Here is a 21,105-nt window from a genome sequence, read left to right as displayed (position 1 = left end):
CTGCCTAAGTACAGAAGGATGTTGGCACAATGTATTATTGTTTTTTTTTTTTTTTTTTTTCTTTAGACCAAGGCACTTCGTATCGAAGGAGTTGTTGTAGAAACTTCAAAAATGGCTCATTAAATTGGAAATTGAAAGGGCTAGTGCCCTTTTTAATGGTTGAAAGTGATTGGAGGGCAACAACCCCCCCCTCCTACGCCCATCATTTTCCCAAACACATCCAACCAAAATTTGCGAGAGCCATTTTGTTCCACGTAGTTTAAAAGTCTGGAAATTATGTCTTTGAGGATGACAACCCCTCCCCACAGCCCTCAGGGCAAGGGCTGTAAGTTATGCCCTGGGGGCATATAAGGTTTTTTATACAAAAAATGGACGTATAAACTTCAGAGGTGGCTCATGGGATTAATAACCAGAGGTTCTAGTGCCCTTTTTAAGATTCACAGAGATCGGAGGGCAGATACTCCCCCCACACACCTCGTGTTTTCACGAAATGCATGTGATAGAAATTTTGAGATTGCCATTTTATTCAAAATAGTCCAAATATCATATAACAAGGCTTTTGGGGTTGAAACAAACCCCCAGAGCATGGGGGCCAGGGCTATAAGTTATGCCCCATGGGTATAAGGTTTTCATGGTTTTAATAAGGTTTTTCATAAGGTTTTAATAAGGTTTATATAAGGTTTTTATGGAATGGGTGGTCGTCTAAACTTCAAACGGGGCTCATTTGATTTGAAATTGGAAGTTATAGTGCCCCTTTTAAGAGTCAAAAGAGATTTGAGAGCAACCAGTCCCCCCCTCCCACATCCATCCTTTCCCCAAACACCTCCAATAAAAACTTGGATATAACAATTTAGTTCATAAAATAAAAGTTCAAAATAGGGATAAAATCCTTTTTAATAGACAGTGTTTAGAAAATTCACAAAAAATATCAGATATTTCGGTCATATATACAGTGACCGTCATCAGTAGCAAACGAAATATCTGATATTTTTTGTGAATTTTCTATACACTTTCTATTAAAAAGGATTTTATCCCTATTTTGAACTTTTATTTTATCGTCATGGAAAGGCAGTGTGGTCTCCGAAATTATCTAAGCAATTTTGTTCATCATAGTTGAAGGGTCAAGAAATTGTCTTTGGGGAAGACAGCCCCTCTCCCCCAACAGGTCTCAGGGTAAGGTTTTTGTAGAAAAGGTGGTCGTGTATACTTTGGAGCCTCCCAACTAGCTTTAAACGGATCGGGATGGAGGAGGGGCGTGCGTAGCTGTGCCGGCCTCAGGCGGCTTGGTGCTACAATGCGTTGTTAGTAGTAGTAGTAGTAGTTCCTTTGAATTGTTCTTCTTCTTTGTTTTTCTTCCTAGTCGCCTGAGTGGTATAATTAGTAAAGATAGTTGATGCATCGAAGGTGTACAAAGAAGAGTAGCCAAGGTGCAGGACTCTTTTTTGACAGTTGATAGAAGAAGAAGACGAGTCTGCGAATTAAGATCATCTTGTTGGAAGCCAAAGTAATGACAGTGGTCAAGTATGGTTTCTAACATAGGCACTTCAAAAGGCTATTTGCTACTTGTTTTCCAGAAAAATTGTCTAAAAATAGTCTTAGGTAATCTTTTGACTCGTCATATATCAAACAATAAACTGTACGAGAAATTGTCGTTTGATCCTCCTTACCAGGGCTAAATAAAAGAAAGGCTATGGTGGCTAGGCCACTTTACGGATGAAGAATCCGTAAAAAGCTATGATGGCTCTGGCCTTCCGTCTGGGACCAAACGAAAATTATTTCATCCTTGAATGAAGTGAGGGAAGGTCAAAAGGACGGATTTAAAGCAAATATGAATGTAACGGGAGGGGGTAGTAAATGAAGCTTTGAATGTCTGGGGTGAAGGAGGAGCTTGTGTGGCTGCATTGCCTATTGGTGGCTTGGTGCTGCAATGAGTTGTTAGCAGTATTAGTATTGTCATAAATTATTTTTCTGCATGCAAAATTTCAGCTCTATTGAAGCATAAGCATGGGTGCGCTATTTAGTACGAGATTCGATCTAAACAGAAAAAACTAAGTGAAATAGTTAAAAGCAATCCTGTCTAGTAGATTGCAATCCTTGGAAAAATAGGCACAAAGGAATTCTTCGTTGTCTTTTTTTAGGGGAACATAAAACACAATTACTTGACACTTACAATTTTGACAATTCCTATGCTGACTGACCGTATCTCAAACAGTAAGCTGTATGAAAAATATGGTTCAAGGCTGCTTTCTAGGGCTATAATGAGAGAAAGGTTGAGATGGGTAGAACATATTCTGCGGATAAAGGATGACAGATTGCCGAAGATTGTCCTTTTTAGCCAACTGTCTAGGGCCAAACAAAAAGCAGGTTGTCCCCAAAGGGGGGACTTCACGAGAAGGTTGTCATCACTACCCCTTTTCTTTTGTGCCACCTTGGATTGAGTTTTTGTGACTAAAAGTGTGCTAGATTTGGTTGAAAATTCCAACCAAAGTAATCTAAAACGTATTGTTTATGTTACTTTGATTAGAGTTTTTACTTATGGGACATTTCTAGTCACAAATATTGTATTTTTCATTTTTGTTTGGACGGTGTACTCTCGAAGACCCAATCCAACGCAATAAATTGTAAGTTACACAATGGGGAATTTTCTTGGAATTCAGAAAGTTTTGAGAAGGATAAATAAATGATCTTTGGCCATTTCTTACCTATGAAGCAATGTTATTTTTGGAGAGTTTTTGTAATATGCATCTGCTAACTCTTTGACATTTTCTTAACCGTGCTCTTTGTTTCTTTTGTCATTTTGTTAGGCTGTCATGCTCCTAAAGATTAAAATCATAAAAGTTGAGCGCAGAAAGTGGTGACCAAAAACTGTTTTTGGCTGCTTTTTCTTAAACAGAAATTCACAAGAAAATTCAATTAAATTTGAAGCTGTTAATTTTCTAGCTGTGGAGTTTAAGGGGAAGGGGAGCCTCAGCAAAGGCATTTTGACTACCCGGACTTTTGATGCATTTAAAGGCTCAAAACCTGTGAGTTTTTAAAGAGAACTGTTTACAACAAAAGAGTTTTGTTTTTTTGTGGTCCAATGACTATATACTTTAAAATTTTATTCTTCATAACTACGAATCGTGGGTTGCTTCACACAAGATTTTAGCTATCAAACAATAGTGATGGATATCATTCATGTTATGATGAAATTAGCCTCTACCCTGGCTATGCTAAGTTCCTTTTTTTTTACCATTTCAAGTTCAATAATTTTATTACTCACATATACCTGTATATATTTGACATAGGCCCATGGTGAGACAAGCTCGAAAAACCATATTACTCATTTATGTATGTGTGATTTACAGCAATTTACCATATTACCATAATTTACCGTCGTCCTTGGTATAAAAAAAGAAAGGAAATCATGGAATGTACATGGTCTCTGTCCGTTCCCTGCCTCATGAAGTAATATTATCTCTGGAGTATTCATGAATCTTATCTGTTAACTCTACGACACGGGATTTTTTGTTTATTTATTTATTATTATTTTTTTACGACTTCTAAACGACATCAGAAATAACTGGATTATACAGAGATTAATCAAACTTTGATTTGGTTTGGACTTAGTATATCCATGTTGTTTATGTTCACTTAGCTTTAAATCCTCCATACTTTTGTAATTAATCTTGTTCATAATTAGTTTTTTCCAGTGTCCAAACGTTATTTAATCCTGGTTTATCCAAGAGAGGAAGTCAATATGCAAGTGATTACCGCAGACCAGGGTAAGGATTATTCTCTTTGCTTGATACTTTTCTATCAACCAATCAATTTATTTACTGCGCCGTAGTATTATAACAATAGCAGTGACATTGTCAATATTATAAACATCAAATTAAAGCACTAAAAACAATTACTTATGCACAGTTATTAAATGATTCGACAAAATATGGTTCAAATGAAGATAAGTAGCGCTGACTTGAATTCGGTGCTGGTTGTTTCAGGACATCTTTAACAGCAGCTTTGCTCCTTGTCGCAGGACCGTCAATTCTTGGCTCTAAGAAATCCGGTAAGATGCTTCTATGCCGTTGTGAAAGAAGGCATTGGCGGCCGAACCTCATGACTGCTTCGTGTCCGCGTTGGAATAGGGTTTTGAGATCAAGCCTCTGGAGACTCTCCTCGTATGAACTGTAGGCTTGGCCGAGGATGATGCGGCAAGCCCGTTTCTGCATCTTCTCTATTTGCTTGTCCTGTTCCTTTGTTAAGTCTGGATGCCAGACTTGGCAACCGTATTCCAGGGCGGGTAAGAGGTATGTTTTTAGGATGTGTAAGGGCCAGGGTGGTAAAACCAAAGCGTTCCAGGTTCGCGAACGGTCTTAGTAGTCCTGCTCCATTGCTTACAATCTTGTTAATTTGGGAATCCCATTTCAGGTTTTTGTCAATAACAGTTCCACTGATTTGAGCTCAACTTCTGTTTCAATGTTGCCTGTGTGTTTCTTGAGGAAGTTCACTCTCAAGACAACACTTTTCCTTTCTGATTTCCATCCTAGCCTCCTGAGCCTCCATTGTCAGTTCATCAAAATCTAGCTTAAGCTCGTCTTTGGCTGTGGCTAATTGACGCAAGAGAGGCAAGGAGAGGTCATCAACAAACTTGGCCCTGTTTGGCTTTTTCTTTAGTTGCTCATTGGCTGCTATAACGAAAGCAATCGGCCCCAGGATATTACCCTGTGGTGCACCGCAGGTAATCCCGAGGTACTCGGAAAAGATATCAAGGGAGAGTTGAACACACTGAAGTCTGCCACTCAGGAAGCTAGCAAGTAGCCTTACAATGAATTGTCTCACTCCCATGTTGTTGGCTCTGCTGACAACAAGTGGATGGTCCAGATAATCAAATGCCTTCACCATATCGGCAATCAAAAGGTCCACAAAGGAGTCTGGGCACTCTAGGTGACGAAGCATTTCATCCAGTAGGATGACTAGATAATGTATGCTGCTGCATTCGAGCTGGAAGCCGAACTGTCTGGGATCTATGGACTCCTTTATTTCCTCATATAGCCAGTCAAAGATGAATCGCTTGAAGACTTCCGAAAATATAGAGGTCTTTGATGTTGGGCGGAGGTCTTTAACCTCAGTCACGTTAGCTACCTTTGGGATTGGCACTATATACGCTTTTTTGAAGCAGTTGGGGAAGGTACCCTCAACTAAGCACTGGTTATAAATTGCAGCAAGGGGTACACATAGTTCCTTGGCGCAATGGGCCAGTACAGCTGGGGGTACCTCTTTTGGACAGGCCGCCTTACGGGGATCAAGTTTGGCTTTTTTTTCAATTTCTTCTGGCGTAATGACTGGGATCTTAGATATTTCTTCTTCTTTAGTTGGGAGTTCTTAGAGAGAGGGGTGTTTGCTACAGATGCTAGTAAGAAAGGAGTTTACTTGGTTGGCGTCAAGTTTGTTCCCACTTTCGTCCAAGATATCAGGATTTTTTTTTTTCCGACCCATAAGTTTTTGCACATTCCTGTGAAAACGCTTAGGATCGCTTTTCATAAACTTCTCCAATGTTTTTGACCCGTGGGCTTTGCGGGCATCACGGCATCTTTTGACTACTAAGTTCCATAAGCGGTTTGCTTTGTCTAGACGGTTTGTTTTGAATAGTTCATCTCTTTGTGAGATGAGCTCTCGGATTTCGTCCATCATCCACGGTTTATCAAGTGGACTGTAACCAGAGTTTATAGGTAGTAATTTTTTCATCAGTAGTGGGCCGGAAAGATATGACTTCTTTTTTATTTACGGGCTTGTAGATATTTGGTTCCAGACTTACAATCAAATGGTCACTTCGCCCTAGTGACCAACTTCCACAACTGCCCAAATTGACCATATATTAATCCGTCAGTGTTGGCGCTCCTCAGTCATCGATTCTCGAGCTTACAGAGGGGCGTGCACGGGGTCAAAATCTGGAAGCAATCATATGCCTGTAGGTTCGAAAATACTCCTGAAGTTGAGCGCGAGGAAGAGAAAAACTCCCAAAAAGGAAGTTAAACACGGAGAAACTAAATATTCAAATAGTGAAAAAAGACTTTTGCTTGAAGTTACAGAACCAGTTCGTAAGCCTGACAGACTGTGATGAAGACCCTACCACCCGATGGAAACAATTCCGGAACACCACTGAAAAGGTGGCCGCTGAAGTTATCGGCTATGCCCCTGCAAAGACGAGGAAAACTTATGTCTCAGAGAAAACTGTAAAGCTAATCAAGGTTAGGTGACAGGCACCAAGCGCATCAATCGCAGTAAAAAAGTCACTACGGAAACAGGTTAAAACAAGCTTACGTCAAGACCGCCGACAATTTCGGGACGAAGCTGCTTTAGAGATGGAAAAAGCAGCCAGAAATAATGAAACGAGAAGGCTGTATAGAACCCTCAAAGAAATAACTGGAATAAAGTCACCTATCGCTGGCCCCTTAAAAGACGCTAAAGGAAGCCTGACGTACATAATAAACTTGATCACTGGAAGAATCACTTTAAAGACCTGCTTAATCCAAATACAGATGGACAAGATGCAATGCCTATGCTACCACCAATAGCTGAAAGACCACCAAATGAAATCCACATGGCACCAGCTTCAGCTTCAGAGATACTAAACGCGATCAAACGACTAAAAAACAGTGAGTCTCCTGGAGAAGATGGTCTCCCTCCCGAAGTCTTCAAGGCCTCACCACACGTTGTAACTGAACAACTAGAAACCCTCTTTAGTCTAATATGGGAGAAAAAGACCTTGCCGTCTGATTGAAAGTGTCAGTAATAATCCCAGTATTTAAAAAGGGGGACAAATGTGAAAGTCATCTACCGAGGGATATCACTCATGGATATGGCTACCAAAGTATTTGCGATGATTTTGCTTAACAGGTTCGACGAAGCATGGGATGAGTGGATACGTGAAAATCAGTGCGTATTTCGAAGAAAGAGAGGGTACGCTGACCAGGTCTCTCCTCTTCGCCTTATTCTCCAATACTGCGAACGCTACAATCTCCCCATAATTAACATGTTCCTTGATTTTGTGGCTGCTTTTGACTCTGTAACCCGCGAAAACCTTTGGCGAATCGTGTTGGAAGATGGTGTGCCGTTTGAATTCAGAGAGCTGTTGAAGGGTCTACTACGAGTGTTGCAAATCAACATTAAGAGTGCTGGGCGAAGAAACTGAACCCTTCAATGTTGAAAGTGGTGTAAAACAGGGGTGCATATTGTCCCCTGTTTTGTTTAACTGCTGTATGGACTGGATTCTAGAAAGAATACTCTCCAGTTTTGATTGCGTTGTTATGGGATTGGGCATTAACGTGTCTGACCCGGACTACGCGGATGACATCGACGCTCTTGCTGCTGATCCAGCAACTTCTCAAGCAGTGTTAAATGAAATGGCACATTTCTCTCAGCTGCTGGGTATGAAGGTCAACACGTCCAAAACTAAAGTCATGGACCTAAATATACAGTCGGATTATCAGCTTGTGCTTTACGGACAAGAATTGGAAAAAGTCGACAGCTTCACCTATCTTGGCTCAATAATAGACCCTCGTGGAGGCTGTGACTTTGTCGTACAGAACAGAATCAACAAAGCCCAAACCATCTTCTCACAACTCCGCCGCCATTTGTGGATCTGGCGGTAGATCAGCACGAAGACAAAAATTTCTGTCTATAAAGCAGCTGTTAGGTCTGTTCTCTTCTATGCAGTCGAAACTAGGCCACTGAAGGCGCTTCATCTCCAGGATTTGGAAGTCTTTGACCACCGCTGTCTTACGAAAGATCCTGAGGATTCGATACTCCGACAGAATCTCGAATGTTGATATGTGCCACCACTGCTGTAACATCGAACCCGCCGCCATGATTGTCAAACAGAGAAGACTGCGTTGGTTTGGTCATGTCCTTAGAAGAGCCAATGACTGCATCATAAAGCAAGTGCTGCTAGCTGCCCCGTTGCCAGATTGGCACTGGCGACCTGGCGGTCGGTTTAAGAATTGGTGGACAACTGCAAAAAACGACTTCGACCCCATTGGCTGATTTCGAAAGTTAGGAAGAAAGCGTGAGAGCTGCTGGCTCCGGTTTGCTGAAGAGCTGGCACAAGATCGCGACAAATGGGAGTCATTCATACGTAGTCTTCTAGATGCCGATGAGGCGTCCGTGTTTGGTCCCGCGACAAGTACAATTAAGTAAGTACACTTCGCCCTATTGGATGTTGTGTGACTGGCTCTTTGTAATATTCGCTGCAGTTAGAAAAAACTAGATCAAGGGTCTTCGTTTGCCGCATTGGACACTCTACCAGCTGTTTGAGGGACAGTGAGTCCCCAAGCCACTTGGGTTTAATGTCGTTGAAATCTCCAACGACAAATAACGCAGCACCTGGGTATTTACTTCTGATCCAGTCAACGCAATTCTGTAAATATGATATCAGCTGGTTCCTATAGGGGATCTTGGGAGGGAAGTAAACAACTCCGTAGATAACTGATCCGAAGGTTTTAGGCAATTTCTTTGGCCGAGTCCATATCCAAAGAACTTCGACTTGGCGTTCACGCGTGATTGGTATTTCAAGTACCCTGCTTTTTATGGACTTTTTGCGTGACTCCAACGCCACCTCCTTGCTGAACAGGTTGGCCATCTTTACCATGTCTAGGTAATAAGTAAGCGTTGTAGTCGTCAATTTGGACCAGATCTGCCGACGGAACCCATGTTTCAATTATAGCTGATACGTCAATGTTGTTGCGGTGTAGTAAGTGATCAAGCTCGTCAATCTTATTACCGATGACTGAGAATCTATCAGTAATAGTAGAGGTAAGTGGTTATGTGATTTGGTATAGTGGTTATGAGAGTAGATTTGGTGTAGGATTTCATCCTTTTCCTCCGTCTTTGCAGGTCATAATGACGATTGTCAGTTGTGTTCTGCAGGTTGCAATACGTTGAGCTGGAGCGTTGTTGGCCTTGGTCCTCACGCAAGTAAATAATCTGGTTCTAGTAAATAATCTTGCTATGTAGCAAGTAATCAAGAAAAGTAGCAAATAATCTTGCTAATTTTCTTGTAACAAATCTGGCCATGGATAATTTTGGGCCTACATTTCCCACTTGGCGATTGCGATTTTAGTTTTAGCAGCAAAGACCGCAAATGCTGACTAGGTATGATAATATGACATATTAAGAGAAGAAAGCAAAAGTGCTTCCTAGCCATTGCAGTAGAGAAAACAGTTCCACAACGCCTGGCACAGTTCCACCGCGCTTGGCACAGTTCAACCAGGCTTAGCACAGTACTGCAACATTTGGCACGCTTGCCCCCCGCCACCTGGTGCACATGATTTCTGAGAGTTGACAATCCCTCGGATTTTCCTTTGATGACAGAATTAAAACTTATCCTGCTTTATTTTCATTAAAATGTTTCGTTTGGGAGAGTTCCAAATTCAAAGGAAGGTTGCGAACATTTGGCATAAGATCAAAACAAAAAAAGTTCAAGAATATAAACGATTAACATTATTCCTACCATTATTTTATATATATTCCTACCAAAATTTTATTATTTATGATTATATATAAATTATATATGATTTTATTATATATGTTCCTACCAATTAGCCATTTCTATAAAAAATATTTAAAAGAACCTTTTCCAAAAAATAGGTTTTTCAAAAAAAAGTAAAGAACTCCATTAAACCAAAAATGAACAAAAATAGAATCAAATAATCTACCAAGCATACAACTACCACTAATCAGTATCAATAGATAAATGAAACCCAAAACGAACAGAAATCAAAATAAATAAAAGAGTCAAACTCAAAACGAGCAGAAATTAATATGAGTAGGGTCCAAAACCCCTATGCTTTCTAAAAGCCAGAATATAATTTGCACTTTACTGAAAAAATGCAAATGAATGTGCATTGCCAGTTAATATACATATATTGACATTTATTCCTTAAAATCTCAATTAATTTTTGATTTCTTAAAATTATAAAAGTGGAAACATTTAAAAGAATTTTTTTTAAGTAAAGTACAAATTATATTCTGGCTAACTATGTTAGAAGCTAACTATTTTAGAAGATAGTTTAGGAGTGTAGTTTCCAATAAGTATACTAAAAATGTTCCGTATTTCAGTTCCAAAAGAGAAGCTACTATCTGGATTACCATCATATATCATAGCAGTACTTAACTATTAAAGTTCCAAGGACAGTGAATATAAAATATGATTGTTAAAATTGGTTCAGTGGACACCTACACAACCAGAGCCGTTCCTAGCGTTGGTGATGCCCTGGAAAAAATAATTACAGTGACCCCCTCCCGATCCAAATATAAGCAAGAAAAGCTGATTCAAAGTGGAAAAATCAAAATGGGCAATCCCCTAGCCGCGGAGCTCCCCCCTCCAGCTGCGGTGCCCAGGGCAGCTGAACCGGTTGCCCCTCCATAGGAGCGGCTCTGTACACAACCATATATATCTTTAAAAAAATATGGGGAATCGGTGGTACAGAATAAGATACCTTATTTAACTGTAAAAGTACCAAGAATAAGTAAAATGAAATCAGATTGTTAAAAGTGGTTCACATACCTACGCAACCATATATATCTTTAAAAAGTATGGGGAATTTAGTTTTTAATAAAAAAAAAGACGCCCATATGCAATTTTGTAGTAGCGGGCACCAAATTTAAACAAAATTAAAGTACATAAAAAAATCAGCAAAAGATAAGCTAAAAAACATGTGGCACTAAACGCCTTAAGAAAGGATAGCTTTTATTTGAAGGTTTAGCTGTCTTTGGGAATCAACAGATTGTTTATGTTTGAATTCCTACGGACGAAAAGCGTTGTCAAATCAAAAAGCGCTGCTACATTTATCTAGTTAGTTTTGCTTATTTATTTCCGCTGTTCGACATGGCAACACTGACATCTTTGTCAAACATTGTAGAACTACCCTAAAAACTTTATATTTGAAATAACCAAAAGAAAAATCTTTGAAAATCATGGTTTTTAGGTATGAATAAATCTAAGATGGGTTCAAAGGAGAAAAAATATATTTATTTTAATATTTTTGGTATTTTAACTTCACTCCTTCAAAGAGATATAATTTTCCTCATAGAGGGCCGAAGCAAACCATTTTTTAAGAAGCTCTAAAGCTTGACTCACTTGAAAATTCTGATTTTCAAAGAAACAATGCGGTGTCACAAATCCCAGGCAAAAATGTGTAGATATGAACTATGTACAACTTGAGAGCCAGAACTATGGCGGATTTTGAACCTCGTGTACATCTTTCCCATTTTCATTGGGTCAAGTTATATTTTAAATTCGCTATTCTATTCTTTTTTATTATTTTGTACTTAAATTGCATTTCAAATTAAAATACTTATTATGGTCTAAATTCCATTTTCTTTTTAAATCAAATTGACTAGACTTCCAATTTAGTACTTTCAATGCTACAAACCTTCAAATGGTAAAAACTATACAAGTTTAACCGGTTCTTTTTAGTTTACAATGTTTTACTGTCTTTAATTGTTTCTTAGTCCACTATGTCAAGTTTAGCTTATCTGAGGGGTTACTAATTATTGATTCTACTCTGTGGGATTTATTTTGAAAGGGCCTACCTGATGAGATATTTGTCTATTTCATTTATATGCATTTCTCAGATATAGTTTATTGTTGGTTGTTGTTTATTGCTTATTGTTGTTTGTTGTTTATTGTTGCTTATAGTTTATTGTTGGTTCTTTTGCTTTGCTTTTGTCAACTGTTTTGATTTTCTATTGTTTTTTTTTTAATATTAAGAAAAAGGTTTGAAGCGAATCAATAAAAAACTGTGTATATTTTGATCCTTTACAACGAACAATGAAGATTATATCCGTTATATGGCCAACATTTTAGTCTCATTTTATAAGATTTAGTGACGTTTTGTCACAACCAGTTGCAAAAACTGGTTGTAACTAGGATAAGCTGTTTCCTGTTGTATCTTTAAAAACGCTGTCTTAAGTATTGCCTTGTTTCTTAATTGTCTTTTGTAAGTCAATCAGCCCATGATAATCATTTTAATCTTGTAACTTATAGCAAGGTCGTATCCAGGGGGGGGGGGGTAGGATTTTTGAACCCCCCTCCCCCGAAATGTTTGTCCGAATCGTAAAAATGTAACAAAGATGAATATAGTGAAATGTTTGATGCGGTTTTAAAAAATTTTTGTACCCCCCCCCCCGAAAAACATTTTTTGTACCCCCCCCCCCCCAAAAAAAAATCCTAGATACGGCCCTGGTTATAGGTCCCTGGATTAGAAATACTGGACTTTTACGTTCCTTTCTAATTAGGAATGAAAGGGCTTAAGTTAAAGAGCAGTAGGTAAAAAATGATGAAATAATAAACGTACTGTAGTAAAAAAAGAATTTCGATTTGAAACAAATGCCACCCAGAGTGGGTTAAATAAAGACTTCTAAATTTTGATTTTTTTTTTCCCGTGAAAAAGCAGAATGGGTATAAAATGCGTTGTCGAACTGGAAATAGGATTTTTGTATATTTTTATTTTAAAATTTAATTTAGAGGAAGACCCTCCGGTCCAGGACCTAATAGAAGAAAGACGTGGAGTAAATCATATTAAGGCCCTCCTTGTTAACCAATGGAGGAGGATGAAGTTAGTTAACCTTGGCTGTATTGACTGAACAAGTATCTTTCTTTCATAGCGCAATCAGCCCAAGATATACATTTTTTGTGTTATGCCTTACGGATTACCAAACCTTACCCATCCACTAGGAAATGAAAGGGTGGTTTTAAGCCAATGGGCAATGCATGAAAAATCATGAAAAATGAATGTCTTGTAGTATAAAAGGGAAAAATATTCTTTCGACGTCAAGACAAATATCGTCTTGAAAAGGTTAAATAAAGACGCCAAAATAATTTTTTTTTAATGTGTTTGTATTGATTAGTATTAATATGTTTTTTTAATAACATCAGCATAGTGTGGCAAATATTTGTTGTTTAATTTGCAGTTGTGGATTCTTTGTGTTATAATTTTCATTTTGTCAAACTATTCTATAATTTGTTTTAGGGGAAGACCACCCGGTCCAGGACCCAATAGAAGAATGGGCGGAGTAAATCATAATCAAGGCCCTCCTTGTCCACCAATGGGAGGAGGATGAGGCTAATGAAGCTTGGCTTTATTGACTGAACAGGTAAATATATTTTAGGATGTAATTTTGAGTCACATGGTGAAATTTTTGCAAAACTGCTTTGTCCATTTCAAAGATGTTTTGTCATGATAACTGTGGTGATATTTTGATATTATATAATTTATTTATTATCGAGTACTAATATTGAGTGCTGGAAACTCGTTACAAAGACAGAAGAAAACTGACACCGTCCAAAAATACGGTGCATTTTAATCGTCTGCCGACGACGACGTCGGCCGTCGTCCGACGAATTCTGTCCCGTGGAGATCCTTTGGAGTTCTGGTCATTCGCTAATTACTCAAGTGGTGAGAAAAATGGAGTTATTTTGGTCATGTCGGGTGAATAATGAATTCTGCATCAAGTGCAGCAAGGGTAGCCATGTGGGCGTCGATGTAGAGGGAGGTTGAAAAAGACATTAGAAAGGACATGGAAAATGGCTAGTTTGCCATTGGCCTGGTCAAACAAAATGACGTGGGTGTACTGGATAAACTCAGTTTGTTTCATTTCTTCTTTTGTTTCTGTATGCTTATTCGTGTATTCGACTAGAGTCAGGACATGCTTTTTAGTAATATTCCATTTCGGTTTGAAGTTCTTCAAGGGTGGGGTAGGGCAGAGGTGGTTATGGGGGGGACAGAGGAGGCACTTGCCCCGGGCGCAGAAATTTTACGGGCACAAAATTTCCAAATAAATAATCTAACGGTTTTAATCATTTTGCAATTTGTGGAATTTATTATTTTTAAACAAAGTAAAGGACGCTGCTAGCAATAAGTATAAACATACTGAATCCAAAATTTTCATTTATCTGATATCTTCATCACTATTCCCTGAACAAAAAATCTTTAGAACTATAAGTAACATTTATAAGTAATGGGATTTGAATTTCAGTTCAAATCTGAACACCAGTTGTGAACATCAAAATTCAACCTCAGTTGTGAAAGGGAAATCTTTTCTTCTAATTAAGATTAAGTAAAAAAAAACAAGTTTTTTTTCAACTGAAAGTAAGGAGCGACATTAAAACTGAAAACGAACAGAAATTATTCTGTATATGAAAGGGGCTGTCTCCTCCTCAACACCTCGCTCTTTACGCTAAAGTTTTTTATTGTTTTAAAAAATAGTTGTGAGATAGTCTAACTTTAGCGTAAAAAGCGAGGCGTTGAGGAGGGGACAGCCCCTTTCATATACAGAATAATTTCTGTTCGTTTTCAGTTTTAATGTCCCTCCTTACTTTCAGTTAAAAAAAAAAACTTGTTTTTTTTATTTAATTTCTGATCGTTTTTTTTAAATAAGGCTGGAAAATCCGGCACCCCCTTTATAGCAATGTCCCTTCCCCGTGAAAACTTCCGCCATAGAAAGATCCTCCCACATAACCCCCGACCTCCCCCGCCTCACACCCAGAAAAAATCCCCCCTGAAAACGTCTGTATACTTTCCAATAACCAATACCATATGTAAACATTGGGTAAAGTTCATAACTTTCAGCCCTCCCCCCGGGGACTTTGGGGGATCAAGTCATCCTAAAAGACATATTTATTATATTTTCAACCATGCTGAACAAAATGGCCATCTAAAAATTTTGATCGGGTGACTTTGGGAAAAAATGAGCGTGGGAGGGGGCCTGGTTGCCCTCCATTTTTTTGGTCACTTAAAAAGGTCACTAGAACTTTTAATTTTCATTGGAATGAGTCCTCTCCCGATACTCCAGGACCACTGGGTCGATGCGATCACCCCTGGGAAAAAAACAAACAAACAAAAAACAAATAAACACGCATCCGTGATCTTTCTTCTGGCAAAAAATACATTTTTGTATTTATATTTTGTATAAATTCCACATTTTTGTAGATAGGAGCTTGAAACCTCTACTGTAGGGTTCTCTGATACGCCGAATCTGATGGTGTGATTTTCATCAAGGTTTTATGACTTTTAGGAGGTTTTCCCCCCTTTTTTTCGAAAATCTGGCAAATTTTCTCAGGCTCGTAACTTTTGATGCGTAAAAATGAACTTGATGAAATTAATATATTTGAAATCAGCATTAAAATCAGATTCTTTTGATGTATCTATTGGTATCAAAATTTCGTTATTTAGAGTTTCGGTTACTATTGAGCCGGGTCGCTCCTTACTTACAGTTTGTTACCACGAACTGTTTGATTCTGAGAATGTAGATCTGTAACTGAGGACATACGGAAACGAGAGTTTTGCTATGATCCTGAACCCCAGTTGTGAACCTCAAAATTCAACCTCACATGTGGAAGGGAAAGCTGTGTGTCCTAATTAACATTGTTAGAATGTCGATCTTTAACTGAGCACACACGGAAACAAGAGTTTTAGTGTGAAACTCAGTTTTGCTGTGAACCTGAGCCCCAGTTATGAACCTCAAAATTCAACCTCAGTTGCGAAAGGGAAAACCTTGTCTCCTAATTAAGATTCTCAGAATGTTGATTTTTAACTGAGTACACACGAAAACGAGCAATGCGATTTTTTTTTTTTTTTTTTATTTGTCTTAGGCATGACTTGGACGCACTGTTGCAATCAATGAGAGTGAAAATTATCCCATCCTTTAATGCAGATTTAAGAATTTCTTACATTAATGATTATTTCATGACAGTTTTACTTGCAATTTAACTTCGCATGACTAAGCTGATTCTCAGTTTTTTTTTTTTTTTTTTTGTCTTTTTTTTTAATTCTATTAGAATCAATAGCTAGATTTTGACCGGGCTTCTGAATAAAAGCTTGCGCCTTAGTTTGAGCAGGTTTGTCGCTTTCCTGAAAGAGGGGTTCTTAGCTATTGGTTTTGCAGGTTTTGACGTATCCCAGACTTGCAAAATTAGAAGACCCTGTTAAACCCCTACCTTTATTTTAAACTACTACCGCTACTGCTAACAGCGCACTGTAGTAGCGCATGGGACCAACACAGCTATGCACATTCCTTTGTCACACTCTATTCAGAACTTCTGTCGTTACCCCTCCCAAAAACTTCCAATTTTACTCAAGTCCTTCCTTGCGGGCTCTTCCCAGAACTTTCGGGTAGGACCTGGTTTTCATTTAGCCCTAAGTATTTTTATGAAATACAAGGTTGAATAAACTTGCCATGGACTGATAAACCTATGGTCCGATTTTCACCGTCAGGTTCTTTCTCCTTACCGACAACATGGCAAACAATACTAGACTAATTAGGAAGAATTCCACCAGATTTTTTTTATTTCAGTATGTTTTTGCCAGTAGTTGCAAGGAAATTTCGCTTTGGCAGTAGGAAGATATCGTAGTTTGTAATTTTAAAAGTTGACCTTATAGGTTCGCCTTTTCCATGTATCTTATTGCGTTGATCTTGACCAAGAACGTATCCAGTTTTTTCGGGGGGGGGGAGGAGGTTTATACAACTTGAAAAAAACACATAAGAAATTTTCTTATATTCATTTTTTTCATGTTTTTATGAGCCGGATAAACATTTTGGGGAAGGGGGGGGAGTCAAGCCCCTTAATTATTTCACTGACACGCTCAAGTTATCTTAAAGCAATTGAGGTGAATAAATGTTTACTATTCTATGATAAAACACAGGGCAACGAGGCAAGGCTAGGAAAAAGAAAAAAAAGTTGCACATGAAAGCTCAAACTGTGTTTTATTTTCATCTGTTTTTCTTGTTTTCTTTCATAGATAACTTAAACATAATCTTTTTTGCTATTTGTTTGCTTTGCTTTGTCAGAAACAATCCAGTTTTCTAATCCAAAAGTAATACAGTATATGATGACATTAATGTAATATTATATTTTTCAGAACTTTCTGCTTAAGAATGCTTCTTTTGTTCTTAGACGCGGAATTACAGTTGCCACCAACCCCAAGAAGATATCACCAGAAAATTAGTTTTTTTTAACAAATGGGTCACAAAAAAAACATAAAAATCTCCTTGTAATACTAACAAAATAAAACTGCATATAATAGTAATAATATCAAAATAGGTCCCGACGCATATTACCGTGTTTGGGATGACCCAAAAAAAGGAACACTTCAACTACTTTTACACTAATACACTTCCTCGGGGGAATAAAACTCTCTGACTCCTCCTCCCCTCCTTCAACCCTACTTAATTATTAGTCAACATTTAAGGATAATAAATTTTGTTTACAGGGAACTTAAAGGAATCCCACTCTCATACTCTATGTTAAAGCCTAATAATACGTTAATACAATAATAAAAGCATTATTTTCATTCGTTTTTCAATTTAGTTTTATTCGTTTCCCTTTATTTTTATTACATCCAAATCAAACCACCAATGATTCATTTCTGTTTAATTCCTTATTTTCTTTTGAAAAATCCTTGACATCACTGTGACACTGGGGTACGACGCCGCTGTAGCACAGTGCTGTGGCACTAGGGAAATGTCAGTTCGGGTTTTTAAAGTTTTTGTGTCTAGTTTGATTTTGTCAATGAGTTTGTCAAGCCAAGCTATGTATTTTGAGCTCGTGTGATTTCTCGTTCTTCGTTAAAGGGCTTAAAATTTGCTTTAAAAGAGTAAGAAGAACATTCTTGAGCTCTTGTGATTTCTTGTTCTGCATTAAAGGGCAAAATTTTGAGCTCTTGTGATGTCTCGCTCTTCGTTAAAGGGCTAAAAATTTGCTTAAAAAGAGTAACAAGAACCTTTTTGAGATCTCGTGATTTTTTGTTCTTCATTAAAGGACAAAATCTTGAGCTTTTATCATTTCTCGTTTTTCGTTAAAGGGCTAAAAGTTTGCTTAAGAAGAACATTTTTGAGCTCTTGTGATTTCTCGTTCTTCATTAAAGGGCAAAATTTTGAGTTCTTGTGATTTCTCGTTCTTCGTTAAAGGGCTAAAAAGAGCTAAACATTTGCTTAAAAACAGTAAGAAAAACATTTTTGAGCTCTTGTGATTTCTCGTTCTTCATTAAAGGGCAAAAGTTTGAGCTCTTGTGATTTCTCGTTCTTCGTTAAAGGGCTAAAAAGACGTAGGGTTTTTTCTAGTGCTTTAAGAGCTCTTACGGTTGGGCTATAATTTTTTTTTTTCACAGAAAGCTGCGTCTTTTCTTTGTCAGTATTTGAAATTTGTAAAACATGGACACTCAGCTGAACTAATTGTACGAACAAGAAATCAAATAGCATATTAAGAGAAATTTGACTAGCTTAAAATTCTCTTTTCAAAGTAACTCCACAAGTCCCAATTGGAAGTCGTTCATGCTCAATGAGGCTATTTGTCTACTTTGAACAAATGAGCGTAAAAAAACACTCAAAATGAGCGTCGATAAAGAAAGAAATCCTAGTTCAAAAGTTGGCCTAAAGTTCGCCTTTTTTAAATAATTTTGTTTGTTTTTAGCTAGGAAACGCTGCGTCTTTTCAGTCCTGAAAGGGTGGAATCATTAAAGGGCAATGATCATTTAAAGGATAAATCATTTAAAGTAGACGTAACGCTTTCTTTCAATTTTGAATCTTGTTTCAAGGACTTGGTTTGCCAGATGAAACGCCTCTAGAAACACTCTCCTTTTTTAGACAACGCTGCTTTTCCAATAAAAAACTAATGCAAAGAAAAAATATAAAAATGAATAAAACTTTCAGTAAGCTTAAAAAAACAAGTAAATAAAACTTTATAAAACGCAACAGTAAAAAGGAAACAACTAGTGTCAAAATTAGTAAGCTGAGCAAGTTCAGTCTGCAACACTGACGTATACAGCATGTTCTTTGACGCACTAGTGTACGACGCTAGTGATGACATCTCAAATAAATTTTCAATGGTTTATTCTTTTTTAGAATTCATTTTCCGAACAAGTCATGAAGCCAAGCTATGTATTTTGAGATCTTGTGATTTCTCGTTCTTGATGAAGTGGTTGTGTTGAAGCCGAAAAGGAAGCATAATCGTTGATGTGTATGTGAGATCCAAGGTCTCCTCTTTTTTTCTGAGTTTTGTTTTAGCTTTTTTAGTTATGGAGCTAAATTTCTTAAGTTGATATTAAAAGTTTAATTTATCAGACTATCTATGTAGAAAATTTGTGCTTTTTGAATGGATCAAATACAAAAAAAATTTAATTATGAACAGAAAGCAAAGAGTTGCGTTAACCCTTACAATGATCATAAAATTACTAGCAGTTGAGGGGCTGCTCCCCAGGTTTCCCGCTATTTGCATCAAAGTTTTAGCATATTTTAAATACTAATTATGGCCTCAATAGAGTGGAAAAATCATGATTTAGCATAAAGAATGAGAGGCCTAGGGGAATTTTAGTTGCCCAGCATGCTTAGGATAATCACTGTTCGTTTTAAGTTTTTACATCGCTTTTAGTTTTGTTAGAACTTAAAGCTCGTTTTTCTTTAATAGCTCGTTTTTTCTTTAATATCTTTAATAGCACATTCAGGATTATTCTAAATTTCACGCTGAGCGAAATATCCCCCTTAACCTATGGCAGTTTTTGTGTTTGTTTAAGTTTTCAGCAGTATTGCTTTGAAACTTAAAATCTCCCTGGAAAAGTGCAGCGCTTAATGCTTTTGGGGGGAGGAGCCCGAAGTAACAAAAATAATTTCTCGGATTTTGGTGCTTAAATTTAAAGGAAGGAGAGTTTAATCAGGCTAATATTGCTCCTTAGGGATTTTGCTCCTTGTCTTCTATTGCTCCATGTCCTATTTGCTCAGGGAAATGCGCAACTTCTTGTTTTCTTGAAACTGGGAGGATGTATAAGTAGCTTTTCCTTTTTTTCAAATCGATTATTTATTGAGTATTTTTGCTCAACATTTATTCGAACCTAGTTAGACCAAAGTTGATATTTCTGGCCACTAAATGGCTGAAATTGGCACCTTGCCGGGGCATGTTTTTTTGCTGCTGAATCAGGGCATTAGAATTTTTCCTCAATTAACCCCTCTCCCGATATTCTGCAACCACTATTTTGATCATATAATTCTTGGCGAAAACAAAGAAATAAACCCGAAGCTTCACCAGCCTTCTAGGCAGAATTACAAAATGTTGTATGTTTACATATAGGAACTTAAGACCTCCAGTATAATTGATTTTAGATCCCATTAGACCCCAATAAAGGGATCTACACGAAACTTATGTAAAAGGGGTCTACCCAATATCTCGAATGGCAACCTCTATGAACTGTTGAATATTTGGGCTCTACACTAAGAATTAAGCGGATGTCAAAGAAAACAAAAAAGTATAAAGCTCCCGTTTTCAGATCTATAAGCATTAAAAAGCAAAATATCGCAATGGTAGAAGTTGTTCCTTGTAAATTTGGCTTTTATTTCCTTTTAATCTGATAGTTTTGACTGGAATTTATTTTATTATTGCGCACGAATTCTTTTTTCTTGTACAAAAGAGGAACATTTTTTGTCTAAAATCCAGATATTGTAACAAATTATGTTTTATCATCATGATTAAAATATGTAATTCCCAGAATACCGCCACCGCATCGCACTGAATGTAAATTAATGCCCTTGGCTTTTGGATAAATATCTAATAATTCTGGTGGCTAGAGGTGTACACGGAGGCGTACACGTTGTCGTTATTGTTATCACATCTGGACGACCAACAAAAAAGGTTTGTTTTTCTTACGTTTAATTTCTGGTGTTGCTGCGTCGCTCCTCGTTTTTGAACAAAGAATTTTCTGCCCTTTTTTGGGCCCCATTTTGAAGCAAATTAACCTATATATTTTGTTTTTGCCTTTTTTTGGGGGTCCCATTTTGAAGCAAACCTATCTTTTTTTGCCTTTTTGGGGCCCTATTTGAAGCAAACCTATGTTGTTGTTTTTTTGTCTGTTATGGGCCCCATTTTGAAGCAAACTTACGTATTTATTTTGCCTGTTTTGGGCCCCATTCTGAAGCAAACATGTATTTATTTTGCCTGTTTTGGGCCCCATTTTGAAGCAAACTTACGTATTTATTTTGCCTGTTTTGGGCCTCATTTTGAAGGATTTTATCAAGAAAATTTTATCAAGGATAAAATTTTAAATTAGCAATTGTTTATATTTAGTTTTGTGAGGATAT

The 21,105-nt window shown here is 37.5% G+C and overlaps 1 protein-coding gene across 1 annotated transcript in view; it reads left to right on the top strand.

Annotated features, from left to right (window-relative positions):
• Window positions 1–19,102, top strand: part of LOC148940465 (selenoprotein K-like) — a 38,228-nt gene extending 19,126 nt beyond the window's left edge. The window contains exons 3-5 of the mRNA XM_089105307.1: window positions 3,693–3,764; window positions 13,014–13,137; window positions 18,883–19,102. Coding sequence (XP_088961433.1) covers window positions 3,693–3,764; window positions 13,014–13,104 — 163 coding nt within the window. The 3' untranslated portion in view covers window positions 13,105–13,137; window positions 18,883–19,102. The remainder of the gene's footprint in view (window positions 1–3,692; window positions 3,765–13,013; window positions 13,138–18,882) is intronic.
• The last annotated feature ends 2,003 nt before the right edge of the window (window positions 19,103–21,105 follow it).

Source organism: Artemia sp. Qi Xiang Cuo, chromosome 19, assembly GCF_049724085.1.
Source record: "Artemia sp. Qi Xiang Cuo chromosome 19, ASM4972408v1, whole genome shotgun sequence".
In the NCBI taxonomy this organism is placed as follows: domain Eukaryota; kingdom Metazoa; phylum Arthropoda; class Branchiopoda; order Anostraca; family Artemiidae; genus Artemia; species Artemia sp. Qi Xiang Cuo.
The sequence above is the reverse complement of the archived record's forward strand: the minus strand, read 5'-3'. Positions and strand labels throughout refer to the sequence as shown.